The 19,613-nt window shown below is 36.4% G+C and overlaps 1 protein-coding gene across 1 annotated transcript in view; it reads right to left on the bottom strand.

Annotated features, from left to right (window-relative positions):
• CFAP47 (cilia and flagella associated protein 47) overlaps positions 1-19,613 on the bottom strand; it is a 363,098-nt gene that overhangs the window by 37,848 nt on the left and 305,637 nt on the right. The window contains 2 exon segments of the mRNA XM_050891106.1: positions 2,935-3,029; positions 3,670-3,829. Coding sequence (XP_050747063.1) covers positions 2,935-3,029; positions 3,670-3,829 — 255 coding nt within the window.

Raw genomic sequence — 19,613 nt, forward strand, 5'->3', positions numbered from 1 at the left:
AGTTTCTCTTTGAAGCATGACAGAGCTTTTTTCAATTCAGTAAGTGACTTTAATTTACTGCTTCTAAAATACGTCTTTTCTCATTACAAGGTAGTTGGGATTTAGCTTATACACTAGATTTTATAAAGCTTACTTCAATAGTTATTGTTTATGGTTCTTTCAATAATTATTGGCACAGAAAGAGGAGAAAATTAGATGCAAGAACTGAAAGAAAATTATGTTTCTCCAAAGAAAACACTTAGAATTTTCTAGTTACAGAAATCAACATGAAAAAGAAGAGCTGATTACATACTTCTCAGTTTCAAGGTGCAAATATTATTTTCATCAGAATTATACCCAATGATTCTTTAAAAATTAACTCTGAACTTAACATCAAGATTTAATGATAAATAATTTAGAACTGTATCTTGGTAAGTAATTATGTAAAGTGTTTTAAGAAAGAGCAATGAAACCCTTACTTCTATACCATGTTTATTCAGCGTCAACTTTCAGTTCTGGAGCTTGATTCACTATCATTATTTGGGAAAATAGATAATTGCACATCAAGTTCAAGTCATTTCCTTTCTCTAAAAAAACCAAACCTTTTTTTTCCTTGGTCTTTTCCTGTTTAACAGGGTTTAAGTAATTTCTGTAGCTCTCTTCTAAGCATTTCCATGAGGGAGAGTTACTGAAATAGTTAAAAACACATCTTTTTTTCGAGATGCATGGCCTTATATTTAAGAATGAATTACATTGTCTGTATTACACCAGCTTACCAAGTATTTCAGATTACTGTGTGCATATGTTGTGTCCGCATGATTTTCTATTCTGCAGCTCATCTTACTACCAGAAATGATTCTACATTTTCTTTTTCCTAAATGGCTAAATAATATTTATGGATAAAAATCAGATCTGTGTGGGATTTGACTGGACAAGTGCCTGAGCAACCTGATCTTATTAGACCTGGCTTTGAGCAGGGGGTTGGATTAGATGACCTCCGGTAGTCCCCTCCAGTCTAAATTATTGTATGCTGCTTCGACTCTACAAGAATTAAAAAAATATTCTGGATGAGTCTCCATTTGTAATCACTTTCATAAGATGATAGCCAAGTTGTAATCTACTTAACATGTACTACATGGGTTGTGACCACTGATCATTTTAATTGGTCTCATGAGATACTAAGCCAAGTGACTTCTGGAAGTTTAAGTATATTAAGACGCAAATAAGAATGACACAAAAGATGAACTGCCTAATACACTAGCAAAGCAGCTTTGGTTTTTGACATAACAGCTTGTAGCCTCCAGGCAATTTTTAAAAATGTCTGCATTAAAAGAAATGACAATACTATTTCGATCATTATTAAAAACAATGATTTAAAAACAAAGTAGCTTTCTTGTAAATTACCTGCTTTGGATTCATATCTTACATCAGGGATTTTTAAAAAGTCTATTTATAACTGAAAACCATAGGCTTTTAGAATCAAGGCAGGAATGGAATCTGTTTCATAAATACACTTAACAAACAGGTATTTTAGTTTTCCAGGTCATTTTTCAATGAAAGATCTAGTACTTCCTTAGAAAAAAAAAATTAGCCCAACATAACATGGTGATGGCCAAAAAGAGATATGTATTCAAAATGAATGCAATGCTCCTTGTATGCATTACAAACATTTACTGAACATAAACTAGTGGATAACACACTTACTTAGTTATAAATATTCTACAGTTTAGTTTTGCTGTTTTAAAGAAGCATTTGGGAATTTAAAATTACTTAAGATTGATATTACTTAAGATTCTGATCATATACAGAAGTGATGTCACTTAAGCAATTTATGAATGCTAACAGTTTTAATTCATAACTTCTAAACCTAATGAAAACAACAGCCCAATAAAAGGGAGATTTATCTCAAAGTCTGACAGTGAATTACATAGCAGCTCTAAATAACATAACAAACATTCACATCAATGTACATAGTTTTAATGCTAATGACACTCGTTAAAACCGTCATTTTGGGCAACAGTTGATTGCATGATAATATTCTGCTTCATTCCTTAAGGTATTAAAGTGGAAATTAAGGAGGTGAAAGCTCTAATTAATACCACATCATTGGCATTTGTCTGCAAGTAAAGGGTCCTTAAGCAAATTAAATTAATGACAGTAGAAATATCTATTTCTATAGTTTTCCAGAAGTTATTCCTGTACCTTAGTCTATTTAGTGTAGAAAGGTATTATATTCATTCATGAAAAGACAAGATGAAAAGACAAGTTGGTGTAAAATTGTCCCTCATCTACACCTGGAGCCGTAGTTTCATCAAGGTTATAGATTTAAACAGCTGTTCACAATTTCTGTTTCACAATTCTGGGATTATATCACACCTTTAAAAAATAGGTGCATCAAATCTATAAACATTTACTATCCCAAAAATAAGCAACAACAAAAACCTTATGAAGGTCAGTCATCTTTTAATGAAAGTTTACTTCTCAGGAGCAAGTAGAAAACTTACTGCTATTCACACTACTCTCTATTCTGGTTTTGACTAAGGAATGAAATTCAAGGCTGAGAGAAACAGCAGACATCTACTCCAGTATTTTGTACCCTGTAAAATCTCCAGAAGGGTGTTCTGGGTACGCAAGCAGATATCTACCCTTGTGTCAGTCTTTCGTTTGATTCACCTTCGGTTCTCTAACTCAGCATTAACTGAGACACTGAAGGGCACAAGGCTTGAGATTTTCAACTGCTCCTGGCTCCTTTTATCCACAATGAGAACAAAATAATAGATCTAGATTTGCTTTGTAGGTTGGGAAGGAGATTTTATTTTCAATATGTGAATTTATCTTTTTTTTTAAGATGTAGCAAAGTACTACTGCGAATTCTCATGATCAAGCAGGTGAGAACAAAATGACTATTTAATTTTCTTAAATTTATTGTTCGAGTTTTTTTCAATCATTACTTACCCGGAACTAATTTCTGCTGTGGTGCTTCAGGTATTCCATGAAGCGGATAGATCCAGAGTATTCCCTGAATTCCCCCATTCTCTGCTACAGTAACACTGCTTGGAAAATAAGTGAAGAGTATCATTATGATAGACTGCTGAGAATTTTTTTCCAAAGTAATCTAGACTTAAGAGTTGTTGGAGAGGTGAGACTCCATTTTACTGTATGCTGTAATGTTAAACATACCTAAGAAAAATACAAAATAAAAACCAAACAAATCAGAACAGCAATAATTGACATCCATTTAGTGTAGTGTCTTTGAATATTATTCTGTCAGGATATGAGAACATTTGGCCCGATCTACTCTCTCTTATGTCATGTCTACACTGAAACAAAGTTTATGCAGTTTATGCATTACATAAACATATCCACAGGAGAATCATTATTAGCCCAAATATACTGAAAAATTAGAGGCATCTAAGAGCTTTCATTTGCTCAATGTCCATAACTGCACTGGCAGCTAGTACTTTACGTTTTCTTTAAAGTCAGAAAAGGTAGGTATTGAAACAGATAAAAGTCTTACCCTAAATCTGCATACTTTGCAGGGTACATTAAAAGCTTATGTTGGATACCTATTGCCCTCAAAATCAGACACTTGATTGCCCTTGGGAGCTAAACACAAATAGCCGAAGGGGAAAATGATGATAGGATTGAGTATTCTCAACTACTTTTTCTTTTCCTATTAGAATAAATTACCTTTTTAAGTCTGTATTTAATTCAGCAGAATCCTCATAAGGCCAGTTTTCACCATTTTCCCTCATTACATGAATTACCACCACAGCCTCATACATTTTCATTGTATCTGGCATGAATAACACTGGGATGTCCAGTTTTTCTTTTGGAGCTAATTGGGTTCCTGTAAGATAGAGCAGATCGTTACGGCGTTTTGAAAGTTTTGGAAATTATTTATATCATTTTACTCACATACTTCCTTTTTTCTTTTTGATACACTATTTAGCATTTTATCACAGTGTACCATTTTCCCTGTGATAACAAATTTCATTTTACCCTGCTTTTGCTACAGCCAAATCTCATCTTATAGTAGCATTTGTGGCCTGTCTTCCTGTAATAAGGTACTTTGTGATTCAACGTCCTGAATAGAGGAGTTCACATAAAGTGTTATTTTAGACTTCTACTTACTGATAAAACTTTGAAATGAGACCCAGGGAGACTCTGAAGGCTCAAAACAAAACAAGCGTGATTAAGTGAATGTCCCACATTTAATATTCAAAGATCACGTGTAATATATGTAAGTCAATTCCATGATTTTCTAGGGCCCAAGTCATGTTTTTTGAGCATCTGTGGGTTGCAACATGAGAGTAACACTGCATAAAAAGGACCAATCCAAAAGTAATTGTTCATGTTCAAGACATAATTGAAATATATTCGAAAGAATCTACATTGTTATTACACAAGCCATGTCTTTTCTGTACAATTTTTCATCTGATTGATTTTGCTGTTTTTTAAAAAAAATAAGCCTATGTTGTCTATAATGAAGGTGGCCTGATACATTGCATTTTTAAGGGCCTTTTTCCAATGACTTGCCAGTCTGCCAAGTGTCAGAACATCTACCTCAGGGTGTGTTCCAGCTACTTCAGAAACAAAGTTATAGAAAAATTACACAAAGTAGAACAAGTAAATCATACAGTCTTTTCACTGTCAAGCTCCTTGCTTTGAAAAGAATTCTTGAAATTTGGTGGAACTGACATCTTGAGGTTAGGGTTTCAGCTTTAATTCTATCATCTGCAGAAAAACCTCTTAGTTATGAGTAACTACTTCTACATTAAGCTTTGAATCCATTTTTGTGATAATTTTTCATGCCTGCTACAATGAATACATGCTAATACAAGTCTATGAGTATTGTTCCCTGAGAATGACTGAATCTGCTCAAGTTAGTATGCATGGGACAAACAGCACTCTCCCTGTGATTGCTTCTTCTGATAATGACAGGCTGCTGTGTGCTCAAAAAATATCAGCAGGGAAACTTTACCTTGTGCTCCAAATGTTCACCTTCCTACAGCCTAAGTGGCTTGAGGGTGAAGACCTCAATGCTGAGAGCTGTAGCAGAGTGGGTGATAAGCAAATTGTAATGGAGTCTTGGGAAGGACAAAATATAAAAAAGAGATGGATCCATGGAAGTTTGGAAATGGAGATGGACATGTAGGGAGACAGAGTGAAATGATGAATGGCCAGAAGCAAAAAAGGTCAAGTAAGTCACAGCAGGGTGGGAGAGAAGGGTTTGAGAGACCATTCTCCAAAGCACAGAACAAAAGTCAGGACTCCTTATCTGCACCAATCCTCTGCTAGCATTTAATTATAAAGTCTACCAGGCATTGCAACTTTTATTGCTACCTCACAATCTGTTATTGCTATCATTTATTCCTTCAACACAAACAGCAACCTTGAATAAAGATATCCAAAGTAGCATGGGCAGATTAACAGCATATGTAAATTAATAAATTGCCCTGTCCAGACTGATTACCTTCATGAAGAATTATCTTGTACTGTGTTCTATAGGTATTTCCTATAGTATATAATCCCACTGGAATCGATGTGGTTCTGTAGCTGTAAAGCTTTTAGCTAGAAACACTCTTAAATTAAAATAAACTAACCAAATTAAGATTGGAAAATCAATCTTAAATTAGGAAGGTTGGGATTATTTAAAGACAAACCACTCTGTCTGCAGGATTTCTGCCTCTTTCAGTAACAATGCCTCAACACCTCAAATGTAGACCACTGCCTCACATTATTATGGTTGCTACAAACAGCAGGGAATTCTTACCTAAATATATCTGGATTTCTGTATGTAAGAGGTTTAACATACAGTAGCTATGGAAATTAACCAACTGCTTTGCACTCGTAATTGCTTAATTTTTGTGTATTTGTAGAAGTCCACCATGGCATGAGCAATTTGTCTTTGAAATAATTACTTGAAAAGCCTTGTATCTTGAAATAGCTTGAAAATATCCTCATTAAAAATTCATTAAAAATGTTAATGTCTAGATGAAAAAATAAACTATATTTCTTCTTTTTTTTCTTTTAATAAAGATTTAAGATTTTTCTTTAGATCTTAATCTGCCTATTTGATGCATTATCTATCAAGTACATACCCAAGATTTAAAAGATATACAATATATACACATATTGTTGGCAATAATGTGGTCAAAGGGTTTTTTGAAAACTTTTAAAAATTAGCAACTGATTTTTTTAATCCAGTATCTGAAATAACTAAGCCGACCACATGCATTGTTGCCATACTTCCAAAAACGTCTGAACTAGGATCCATCCCTCTGGAACAGAAGTCAGCTACAGCACTGATGCACTATTCTCCGTCTGTGAGAGAAGAGGCAGCTCTCTACCGTGATTTGGCCACTTTGGGTCTACTCTGGTGTAGTTACGGCAGAGGCCTGTAATATCTTTAAATTAGAAGTGCATTCTTCAGGATATATTTGCAATTAGATTGCCTTGAATCCAACTACCTGCATACCAAAATAGTGTAATCAACAACAGTACGTAAGCACTTTGCAACACCATTATGGCACATCCATAAGTTTCATTTGCAACTCTTTTAACATATGACAAATAGAACAGACTGTAAAAAAATACCTAGTTATACTAAATATGCATTGCATATACTGTTTGAACTGTAGCTTAATTATGCCTGTTACAGGACATAGTGCCTTGGTTTTTTAAATAAATTTTAATACAGAACCCATATGATAGCATTCTGGGTCATTCTGGCAGAAAATTGGTTATTAAAGATCATGAAAAGACAAATTTTATAATATTGCTGTTGAAACAGAATGTATTCACATTTTTAATACAAAAATCTTCTTAGTAGAAGCTGTTCATAATGACAGTAATTTTTATATCACTGGGCTTGCCTGCAGCTGTCAACTAACCATCTGATCATTAACTGCTAGTACAGATTTATTTCCTTATGATTTTGCCTAGTTAATAAGATAGATGAAATAGGCCTAATTGCAAAAATCACACATTGCTTCATGCTTCTCTTTTCTCTTTCCCATCTAGAGAATGTGGGCCAGCAACTGCTGGCACAACAGACAATATCTATGTGGACAACTTTAATATAAATCAGCATTACCAACCAAGTTGCTCCTATTTGCTTGCAGACCTCAAGTACTCTGCTAGGGATACCAAGAACTGATACCAAGGGCTGATCCCTTATCTTCATGTAAGTATTTATACTGCAATGAGTATCCACAAATTCTTCATAAGAAATCCATAGCGAGGCTCTTTTCAGAATAGGGCTGTATCACATTTGGTAAAAAGCTTTGGGACAGATTTTGATAATATCTTACTTCTCTTTCACTGTCCTACGGGCCATTAGGAAACAGTGATAGTTAGCAGAGTAAGCTCAGCTGGCCCTTTAAAAGACTGAAGACATCTGATTCAAACCAAGGCCTGCAATTAGAGTCAACCGCCTTACAGAGAAGCATGCGGAGATCTGTGTCCTCCCTCATTTCTTTTTTAGGTAACCTGTTGTTAAGCCTTGCCTCAAGCCTCTCCAAAGGCTGGTGGAGAACATTGATTCTGTAAAAGATTCCTTGGGCACCGCATCCTTTGACACTTGAGCCTAGAACTCAGAACTAAATTAGATAATTAAATCGAAATGAGCGTATTTCAAATTCCCTGCTTCACTTCTGTGGGGCATTGCACTGTGGTTAGTTTTGTGTAATTTCTGTGTCAGCTCTAGAAAGCATAGCACTGTGAGAGCTAAAATTAATTAAAGTAATGAAGCAGTGGATCCCATAGCTGGGATGGTATTTGGAAGGAATACAGATGGGTAAAAATGCATTTGTTGCCTCTACAGTAGCTGAGGAAAATGTTTAAGAGCAAGCATCCCAGGCAGTGTTACAGTGATGAAATTGTGATGGCAATGATCAAAATATCCTGCAATATGTTTGAAAAGAATCATCATCCTCTCATCTAACCTGATCTTAAAGCCATGTATTTTTCATATTAGTAAGGTGCTTTGATGGCAGATTTTCTAGATGTTAAAAGGACTATCTCCTTGATGCATTGCACTTAATTCTGTAGCATCTCAGAGTGCCTCCCATTGATTGTACCCAGAAGAACAGCACTCAGTTCTGATTCCTCTAATTGAAAAACAGAGATGAGGCAGAGTTCACTGTGTCTTGTTGAAGTCTGATGGGGAATCATTTAAGAGTGGGCACATTTGTTTGGGTTTTTTTTTTCTTGATAGTTTCCCCATTAAAATTATTAGTATAGAATCATTTCAGTTAAAACCACAGACAGCCCTGCTCAAATTAGCACTGGCTATATAAATGTCAACCGAGTATAATCAGGTCTGTTTTCTACCATTATCCTCAGAATCTGGAAAGGGTAACCTGCAAAATATTCACAGACAGCAGCTGCTGCTGGGGAAGGATTGCTAATTCTTTCTCAAGGAACTCATCCAGAAAAGGAGGACTGATATCAGGTAGTAAAGAGTGAGATATTGCCAACACTCCAGTAAGTATCTGAAATACATAATAAAAGTCAGGCCTAGGTATTCTTCATTTATTTTCACCTGCTAAAAGAGATAAAAGCCTGGCTTACATATGAAGACTAAGATTTTTTATAGCAGCTCTTCCAAAAGTGGTTCAGTGCTAAATTCCAAGAGTTTAATAAAGAACAGACAGCATTTCTGCCTCAACTGTTATTAAGGATGGGTTCATTTTTGTTTGCACTTTTTTCTTTTTTTTTTAGTGCTTCCAATGAGGCTGCTTGAATTTTTTATTTTCTTTCAGTAAAACATGATCACAATCCCTTGTTATGGGTTCTAATTAACAAACTGTGAGAATGTATCAGTCTGTGTTAGTTTTGCTACATCAGTATTATAATTAGTCAGTCTCACTGAGTAAGTATGAATAAAATTTTCTAAATTGACAGCCATAACACAACAGCCAACAGCCTCCATCTGTGGAGAAATTAAAAACTTGACTGGACGTGGTCCTGGACAACCTGCTTTAGATGACCCTGCTTCAGCAAGGGAGGGGTTGGATGGACAAGATGATCTCAAGAGATTCCTTACCACCTAAACTGTTCTGTGATTCTGCAATTCTGTGATCATGATAGATCACTATGCTTTGTCTTGTCTCTGCTTTTAAGAATACATATAAAATACATTCTTGTTTGCTAAGTCAGATGCAGACACTAATCTCAGTGAATTGCAGGTGATACCAAGAACAGTGCACCTCCTACAAAGGGAAAGGGAGAAGGCAGAACAAGAGATCACCCTGGCTTAACAATTAGCTTTTGGGTGTACTTAAAGGCAAAGAAGCAGTATACCGGCTATGGAAAGGTGGCCAAATACCCATCAAGGACTACAAGAACATTGCTAGGGCATGCAGAAATGCAGTCAGGAAGGCTAAGGCTTAGCTAGAACTGAAATTGGCCAAAAATATCAAGAACAACAAGAAAAGGTTCTTCAGATATGTGAGTAGTAAGCAGAAGCACAGGCAATACAGTCCCATTGCTAAACAGGGCAGGGAAACTAGTTACATATAATGCTGACAAGGCAGAGGTTCTCACCAAGTTTGCTGACAACACTAAACTGGTGAGGTGGACAGAAGGGAGAGCCAGCTTACAGAGAAACCTGGACAGGCTGGAAAAGTGGGCTAGCAAGAACTGCATGAAGTTCAACAAAGATAAGCGCAAGGTCCTGCACCTGGGACAACATAACCAAAGAGCCCAGTACAGGCTAGGATCTGATGTGGCTGGGGAGCAGCCTTGCTGAAAGGGACCTGGGGATCCTGGTGGACAGCAAGCTGAACATGACTCGGCAGTGCATTGCTGCAGCAACAAAGACAAATCGGCTCCTGGGCTGCATCCACAGGGGCATTACTAGCAGAGATAGACACGTGATCATCCCACTCTACTCAGCACTTGTCAGGCTGCATGTGGAGTACTGTGTCCAGTTCTAGTTCCCATAATTCAAAAAAGATGTGGACAGACTGGAGAGGGTCCAAAGGAGGGCCACAAAGATGATCAAAGGGCTGGAGAACCTGCCCTATGAGGAAAGACTGAAGGAGTTAGATCTTTTCACCCTAGAGAAGAGAAAGCTCAGGGGGGACCTTATCAGAGTTTTCTAGTACTTAAAGGGCATCTACAAAGAGAATGGAGGCTCTCTCTTCACAAGGAGCCACGTGGAGAGGACAAGGGGCAATGGGTACAAGTTGCATTGGGAGAGGTTTTGTTGTGACCTAAGAAAGAAATTTTTTACAGTGAGAACAATCAATGACTGGAACAACCTCCCCAGGGACATGGTGGAGTTCCTGTCACTGGAGATTTTCAAGACACGACTGGACAGAGTGCTAGATAATCTCATATAGGCTCCCTTTTCCACGGAAGGTTGGACCAGATGATCTTTCAAGGTCCCTTCCATCCTGAGCTGTTCCATGGTTCTATGGTATTTATACAAAACAGTATTCAAAGATGAATGACTTACATCTCCGAGGAAGATATGAAACAAACTACCATCTCAAGCTGAATGTTTGAAGGGCACATATATTACTAAAATGTCAGTTAGTCATGTGTCTTGAACCATATATCAGTGAAGTTCTGAATGTTTTTTTCTATGTCTGAAATTAACCAGGAAGATAATTGGTTGCTCAGTCTTTCATGTCCTCTCAGACATGAAGAGCAAAATCCGTAAACGAAGTACAACTTGATCTAAGTTATGGTTTCTCAGGGCATGTTATGCTAAAACTCCTATTTGCATCTTCTCTGGGACAAAGAAAATGGAATGTAATGCACTTCAAGTTAGTTCAACTTATATACAGTAAAGTAAGTAAAAGAGCTAATACAATAAGGATACAAAATGCTAAAGGTTAAATCAATCTCATCCTGCTTTTTAATGTTTACATCACCATTTTCCTTCCCTCAGTACAGTTTATTTAGGTAGGTGGAATACAAGAGAGAGTCCTTTCACAGATGGTCCACAATGACTGTATTTCTAGGAGGACTCTCTGCTTCCTGAATTATGGATTCTTCCACCAAAAGTTAGAGTTGTCCTTTCCCCTGCCTCTGAAAGCTTCACAAAATCACAGAATGGTTGAAGTTGGAAGGGACCTCTGGCAGACATGTGGTCCAACCCCTCTGCTCAAGCAGGGTCACCTACAGCTGGTTGCCAAGGACTGTGTCCAAGAAGGCTTTTGAACATCTCCAAGGATGGAGACTCCACAACTGTTCTGGGCAACCTGTTCCAGTGCTTGGTCACCCTCACAGTAAAAAAAGTATTCCCTTATGCTCAGATGGACGTTCCTGTGTTTCCTGTCACTGGGCACCACTGAAAAGAGCCTGGCTCCATCCTTTTTGCACCCTCCCTTCAGATATTTATATACATTAATAAGATCCCCCCTGAGCTGCTGAGTTGCTTAGTTGAAAAACTTAAGTCATGAATATGCAGCTCAGATGCCAATAAACAATTTCACAAATGACTGGTTAAAACTTGAGAAGTTGCTTTAAGAAATAAATGGCACAAATAAAGGAATGAATGTTTGAGTCTTTTAACTGAAAGGCTTCACATCATCACTATCATAAGCACACAATAAAATGTATTAGATACAGCATGTTTATAAGATTTGTTTGCCATTTTATGAATCTTGCGTTAATACAATTTTGTATACTTCTGGCAGAGACTTTCTGGCTTATTTCATTAAGAGATTTAATTTAGAAGAATTTCTTTCTGGTACAAAATAATGGATACAAGTTAAACATTTGCTATTTAGATTAAAATAAATGGATTGAGAACAGGGCTCAGTAATTAAATATGTTGTTTCATTTAATGCAATTTATTTTGGTTTTAAATGAAGCATGTCTAAAAGGCCAAGCATAAGTTTCCTTTTCGTTTATAAAATTATCCTTCTTTAACTAATAGCCTATAGTGCAGTTGCAGCCAAAATCAAAACCATTATTTTGACAGAAATACCTATTACATTTATTTATCGTTGAAGTGCAGTAACAACTAAGCTTACAAGGGTTAAGCACACTGAAGAAAAAAATGTTTCCAAGTACAGTAATTCACTTCTTTGGTGATAACCAAAACAAGAAAAAAATACACTTAAGATCTTTAACTCTGAGAAAACTTTAAAAAATACATGTAACAGAGATCATGAAGATCACACTCTCTTATTGAGGATAAATAGACAATAATTTTTTTAACCCCCAGTATAAGATTATTGCCTAATATATTTCAGAACAAGGTTTCCATCACTTCTATATCACATCTGATTATCAAATTTGGTGTAAGAATGTTCTGCAGTAATACAGAAATTACGTAACCTCCTAAACTGGTTTATCACAGAACATCCCTCTTATCTCTGAAACTCTGGTACCTGCAACTTTGACTTTGGGTAGGTGTCACAGACCTGTTAAATCTAAAAAAAAAATTGCCTGACATTCATATACATGCCACATTCAATTATATTTTCCATCTCTGCTGTTATCTTATGCATTTGTCTTGGCAGCATGGGATATCTTTGCAATTTCCCTTCAGAGGTGCTGTGATGATGGAATTTGGGTTCACTTTACAGAAATCCGGTCGGCCAGCCCATTAAGAAAGACACATCTGAATGGTAGGAGATGAGAACAGTAAGAAAGCAAGGTTGAGCAGCAGTACAGAGCAACACGTAAGACACACGTCAGAGAAAGAAAATTGTTGTAAAGACAGGGAATAGCGAGCAATAGGACTGGAAAAACAAACAAACAAAACATCTGAGGGACCAGCAAAAGGGTAATAGGCATAGACAGTAACTTGCAAAATGATGCTACGGCAGAGAGCAGAATGAGTGGAGGAGGCCAGACTGCATTATATGAAAGTCATTTGGCAGAATGAATGCCAAATAGATAAAAGTAAGGAGTGAAGAAGAATAATCAGGAATGAGAGTAGTAAAAGTTTTCTAATTATCCTATGGTCCAACACTTTTTCTAAAACTTTATGATGGACTGGCAGTTTCTCTTGCTTTTTCCTTCCAAATCTATTTTTTCCCTCCAATAATCTGATAGACAGTAGATCTATCCCATCTTCCTTTGACCGTTTTATACATTTGAAAATTGTTTATCATCTTTATTTCCCTGACAACAATTTTATGTTGATAAAATTTTGTGAGATCATCCAGGCATCCAAAATCAAAAGGTTTGCAGCACAGTAATGTCCTAGATCCAAAGTCACAGAAAGCAGAAGGCATACTGCAAAGTCAAAGGAAAAAATGCAAAATCTTTTCTACATCAGCACTGTAAAAGATGTATCAATACATCTTTTTTCTGAATGATTCTATTTGTGACACCTTAAAAAACAGACAAGTAAAAACTCAGCTACATTAGGTCCATTGGTCCTTCCTTAAATAAATTTTCATTTTATTTCTGCACATATTTAAATATAATTCTGATATTCTCAAGAGATTAATTGATAAATAATGACATAGAAGAAAGACCAGAAACACAGTGTGGATGGAGAGGGATTGCTGAGGTGAGTGGAGGGATAGATAGTCATATTTTTTAGAAACAGGATCTTACATGTTCTGCCCTACTGTGGTAACAGGAAAACTATGGCCCGGTCAACCTCTCTCCCTCTCTACTACAGTGAATTAACTGTGTTCTGTATATAACAAAACAGTCTACCAGCACTTAATAACCTGCCTAAAATCTTAACAAAAACTAGAAAATAACCACACAAATATTTTGTGAATCCAAGAGTGTCGTGGTTTAACCCCAGCTGACAACTAAGCACCACACAGCCGCTTACTCACTCCCCACCCCCCAGTGGGATGGGGGAGAGAATAAAAAAAAAAAGTAAGACTCGTGGGTTGAGACAAAGACAGTTTAATAGGACAGAAAAGGACAGCAGGGGGGGATGGGGGCAGAATAGAATATACAAGAAGTGATGCACAATACAATTGCTCACCACCTGCTGACCGATGCCCAGCCAATCCCCAAGCCGCAGTGTCCCCTGGCCAACTTCCCCAGCTTATATACTGGGCATGACATCATACGGTATGGAATACCCCTTCGGCTCGTTTGGGTCAGCTGTCCTTGCTGTGTCCCCTCCCAGCTTCTCGTGCACTCCCAGCCTCTGCTGGCAGGGCAGTATGAGAAGCTGATAAGTCCTTGACTTGGTATAAACACTGCTTAGCAACAACTAAAACTTCAGTGTGCTATCAACATTATTTTCATCCTAAATCGAACACACAGCACTATACCAGCTACTAGGAAGAAAATCAACTTTATTCCAGCCAAAACCAGGACAGAGCGCCACACAAGAAATGTCACATGCTTTGTAAACGTGTGACTTCCTTTTTAGTGCCCAGCCACAAAAAAACCACTAAAATTTACCCTTTCTCTCTTAAAGAAACTTCATGTTACCCTAAGATAAAGTACCAGCAAGTAAATTAAGACTATGACAGCTTCCCCTTCTCTTAATCTTTTTCTAGACCCAAACACATACAAAAACGTCTTGAGTCCATGGTTGAAAGGAAACTGCTTCAGTTCAGGTGTAATTGAATTTTTTTAAATATGTCAAATATCTGATTATTTTTGACAGATATATTTTTATTTTCATTTTAAACTTTTCTTGGATATACGTATCTCTTAGTTCGATCTCTGAAAGCACAGTCAAGTTCTGAAGCTATGGCAGATTTTAATCAAAATCTGCCAAGTGTTGTGGAATTGGTAATGACACTGGTGCTATTACATCCTTCTACTTTTCATATACAACCAAAAATTGTACTGCTTGTTACAAGTTTCCAGGAGACATATCACACTTCATACAGCAGACAGTAACTGGAAACAGACATATATGTCTCCAACTGACTCTTGTAAGTGAATGGGATAGAATGATTACTCAGCACTTTTGCCTTTTCCAAAGTTGTTTCCTTGACATAGTTTATAAACTTTTGAAACAGCCAGTTTAGCTATTATTCTCTGCTGTGAGTCACATATATATATTTCCTGAGTTATGCATTTTCATAGTCTTAATATTTATACTCTTCGTCATTCGAGGTTTACAGGTTTCTGTCGTAAGGCAGAATTGAGCTCTACACTGTTTTTTGGGTTTCTTAGTACTCAAGAAAATAGACAAAGTTGGTAAGAAGAATCCCTCTTGAAAAGTAACTTTTGCCCATTAATTTGACTTGTGTCATAAAACAGTAGTTCTGTGAATGACAGAACCCAAAATATGCTACATGTATTTCATAGCTAAATACTTCCCGTAGTAGGAATATTGTTTCTACTGGAGGGAACACTTCTGTAGCCCAGTAAACATGGTTTCTTTCCATTACTATTGAAAGGCTTTTTAGTGGCCTTACAAGGCAGGGTCTAAGGATTTGATTCACTTTTTTCTTGGCATAAGTTGATCTTAGCTTCTTTTATTTATGATAGTAATTGTTTAGCAGCCAGGTTTGGTTTAGGATATTTTGAGTTTATAGAGATATGAGTAAACATCTGCGCAGACTGAATTATCTACGATACTAGAATAAAAAATGGTTTGCAAAAGTGTAAACACCGGATGGTACCAGACGTCCAGAACTGTAAACACAAACCACGACTGTCACTACAGGAATACAATCTTGTTAAACTAGTTTAGATAAAGCAGAGAATAGAAAATTGAATAACTGAGAACCAGTAAAGAGAAAGTTCATTTATGCAGACCGTGTTAAGATAATGCATAAAAATAAATCCAGCCAGATCCCAAAATTGTTGAGGAACGAACACTTTACTAGCCCTCCATGCAAAGAAGTTGGGGCATTGACAGCTCTCTGACATCCCCATCCAACCTCTGCACCTGGGCAGGACTGATGCTGTCAAGCTTAAGACCCAGAGGGACACCAGAAGGATGAGCATTACACCAGAAGAAAAGGGTAAATAATAGGAAAGTTTTTCTGTGTAACAATTTTAACTATGTTAACAGAGGCTTTTCTGTATTACTGTTGACTATGAATGGTAGTATTATTGCAACTGGACTCACAATAACTTTTATTAGCCTGTCAAATTAGACACACAAGAATTTTTTTGCTCCATTTATGTACCCTTTTGCCCACTGTGTTTTGTGTGCAACATCCTAAAACCCAACATGTGGCAATGCCAGCCTCAATGTTAACCCCTGAAACTTGTCAGCAGATAATCTCTAGATTCGAACATTCTGAAGAAATTAGTTACATCTATTATTCAACCTGAAAATAAAAGAAATCACGCTTAAATGAAAATATATGGTCAAGCTCCTACCTACAAAGCAGAAAAGCAAATAAAATGCAAAAGACAATTCTAGATTACTTGCATTTCACTCAAATCCTTAGGCAGAACAACGGGTTTTAGAGCTAGGGGTTCAGTCTTCACATAAACGATTCTAAAAGTTGTCCCCTTAAATGAAACTTTTCTCCTACTCACAGCTTTGCAGATCCAATTTGTTTGTCCTTGTCTCTATAGGTAAAAATATTCAAAGGTTAGCCAGAATATTGCTGCAATGTAACTGAAGTATTTGGGTTTTGGCTAGGAGCTGATATCTGCAGAGAATATCCTGAAGGCTTGAGACCTCTATCACCCTCAAGTCACATCTCTCTATAGAAGTTTTGTTTCACACTTTTGAGTAGTTTCTTGCTCTCAGACAGCAAAATAAACATTTCAAAACCTTTGTTCTACTGTGTTTTATATGCTACGCATATAAAGTAATATCAGCTGCAAAACAGTTCTGTTTGCTTATTTGGTTTTAGATGCATTGTGGACTTTCCACAGAAATAGCATATGATGCATTAACAACAGCAGCAATAGACAACTTGGTACTTAAACCAAGCAGTCTTCTCTTCCTAATGCTAGCTAGGAGTTCAAGATGTTTCTTGTGGCATAATGCAAGTGAAAAAGTAAAAATAAAAATCATGCACTCTGAAAACAAGGTTTCAGGACTCAATTTATAAAATTTTATGTAGGAAAAGAAAATCCCTCAGAGAAGACAAAGAACCTTCATTTCTTTTACATTTATTAGCAAGTCATTTTGATTACTTCCTTGGTCCAGGAGAAAATGAAGTCAAATAATGGCCTGGATGTCATTGCTGTTGGATTTTACTATAGTTTTAGGAGTGAGCACTGATTTAACTGCAGTGGCCTCATACAGAGGCCAGCAATCATATGTCCAGGATGACAATTTAAAGAATGCATCTTATGTTCTGACTGTTATCATTGTCATGCAAAACCTGCTCCAGAGTTTATCAAGACTATCACAGAACGGTAATTTGTTCCTAGAGGAGGCAAAGAAAAAAACATCAGCAATATCCTCTAGCAAGAAACTATGTTGAGCTGTCAAGTGTCTTTCTACTTCAGAAGCATTTTGGATTTTTATGGCCAAACTGGTAATTCACATCAACTTGTTCTTTTAACAAGTAATGCTTTCTGACAGAACCTATACATACTGTACTTGTCTTAGGTCCATAGGTCTCAAACTACAAAATAATTTATTTTTCAAACTCTGAAAATTCTTATATCTACACAATATCTGCTTTTATTGTCAGTGTGGTCTCACATGCTATTGATCTACATCTTCGCTACTCAGTCATTATACCACATAAGGACACATCAGTTTAGATATATGTATAGAAATATTTTAACCCTACTGCAAAAATCTGGGAGATGTTGGATCAGTCAATGATGTGGCACATAGCTACTCACTTGTCAGACTCAGTTATAGATATAGATCATGTTTAAATTTTATTAAGACCTAATTAAAGTCTCATAATATTTTATCCCCTGAATTCCTGTAGTTAATATGATATTTATTACAATTCTCCTGGTTTCCTGAGGGGTAGTTGAAATGTGGCATGAGTTTCCAGCCATAAAGACAATTAGCAGTTCTTGGTTGGGGATTGTGCATTGCTTTCTGTTGTGTGAACAAGATTAAAATCAACTCTGTAGTCCTAATTTAGAGCAAACCATAGTCAGTATTCCAAAAATCCAATAAATATGTGAGTTGGTGGCCTCTTAAATTGAGAATATAGAGGGATATGCTTGGGGACCTCCAGAAAAAGAGGAAAAGGACAAAATGCTTAGAAGCAGACATGTAGGAAATCAACTGGACTGGAAGGACTTGTTATGGTAGGAGATGAAAAATCAAATAAAGTCCCCCAGTGGAGAGAGAGAAAATGCCACTAAAAGCAGGAATTACTATTAAGATATTCTGGAAATGATCAAGGACCCAAATTACTTGACAGTGTCAGGATGATTCTGAATTGTACTGACACAGAAGACAGGCTTTGGATGACTCAATGGTAAATGGGAGCTGCAGTGTTTCTGAACAGAGGTGGCTGCTGCAGATCCTGTACATCTGTGTGAATCCAGAAATTGAAATCATATGTAATCCACAACTCAGGAGGCAAGATGACTACCAACATCAACATTTTCATATGAAATACAAAACAAATGTCTACAATGTAGCTTTTACTTATTTTTGCACAAACTGCTCATTTTTAGTTCTTAGTAAGAGAGAACTTATTTTTCTTTTGATTCAGGAAGGAAGAAAACAGATCATCATTGCTGATTCTTTTTTAAAACTTAGTTAAAATACAGTAGTGGATAAAACTACGTGAAAACAATATCTTTCTGGAATAGGAAGGAGACATTTTAGGTCAGTAACTGTAACTTCCACTGACAATAACTTGTGGTGAGATAACTGGGAATGAAAATTTTCATGGAAGTGACTTAATCAATTAGGATTATCCATTTTAAATCTGTCAAAATGAGAAGCAGCCAGCCTTCAAATCTAAGGCATTTTCCTTTTCCATATGGTTGAGAACAGTCTCTAAAGCACCACAAGGCATAACTGATTTGCAGTCAAACGTTGAACAAATGTAGGGACAAAAGCTTTTCCCAATAGCTGTTTGTCATAGGTGTCAACTGAAGAAAAGGTGGAGGAAAAAATCCTTGTGTATAAACATGACAGTGAACAGATCTTCACAAACTGTCATTTGGTATCAACTTAATGGAAAAAAAATGAAAAGGTTTATTTTCTGATATATGGCAGCACGGAGTTGGAGAAAAGGTTAGAAAAGAGTTCAAAAAAATTAGTAGTTCATTTTTCCTACAATCTATAGTTTTTTCTGAGGGAATATATTGGATCTCCAAATTTAATTTCATTATTCGATATCTGCCTTTTGTGTAAAGACTAATGACCACAAAACTTAAAAGAAAATGGTGATCCTTTAGAAGCAACAGACTGCAATGGTTATGTGTAAAGAAAAGAAAACTTGTACAGTCCACATCTATTGACAGTACCTGATTTCTTGCCCCTGTTTCCATCCTGAAGTAGTAAAAGAATAAGTAAAATAATATAACGGAAATTCTGAAAATGTTAATTCAGAAATTTCAAAGTATTTTTTGCCATTTTTGATTGAATCAATACAAGCATGTTTAAAGAATGTTTACTTATCCAGAACTCCACAGAGATTTCTTTCATTTCTTCACTGCTAAACATTTCAGTCGTCGTGATCATCTAACTTGACCTAAATACACAGGATTTCTCAGAACTTATTTGAAAAAAGAAGGTTCAGTCTCAACAGCTCTTCTTGAACAAGAGAATTTAATTAGAAAAAACATGTCTGCTTGGTTTAAAATTTGCCAGTGATGGTGAAGCCTCC

Source organism: Gymnogyps californianus, chromosome 1 (assembly GCF_018139145.2).
Source record: "Gymnogyps californianus isolate 813 chromosome 1, ASM1813914v2, whole genome shotgun sequence".
NCBI lineage: Eukaryota > Metazoa > Chordata > Aves > Accipitriformes > Cathartidae > Gymnogyps > Gymnogyps californianus.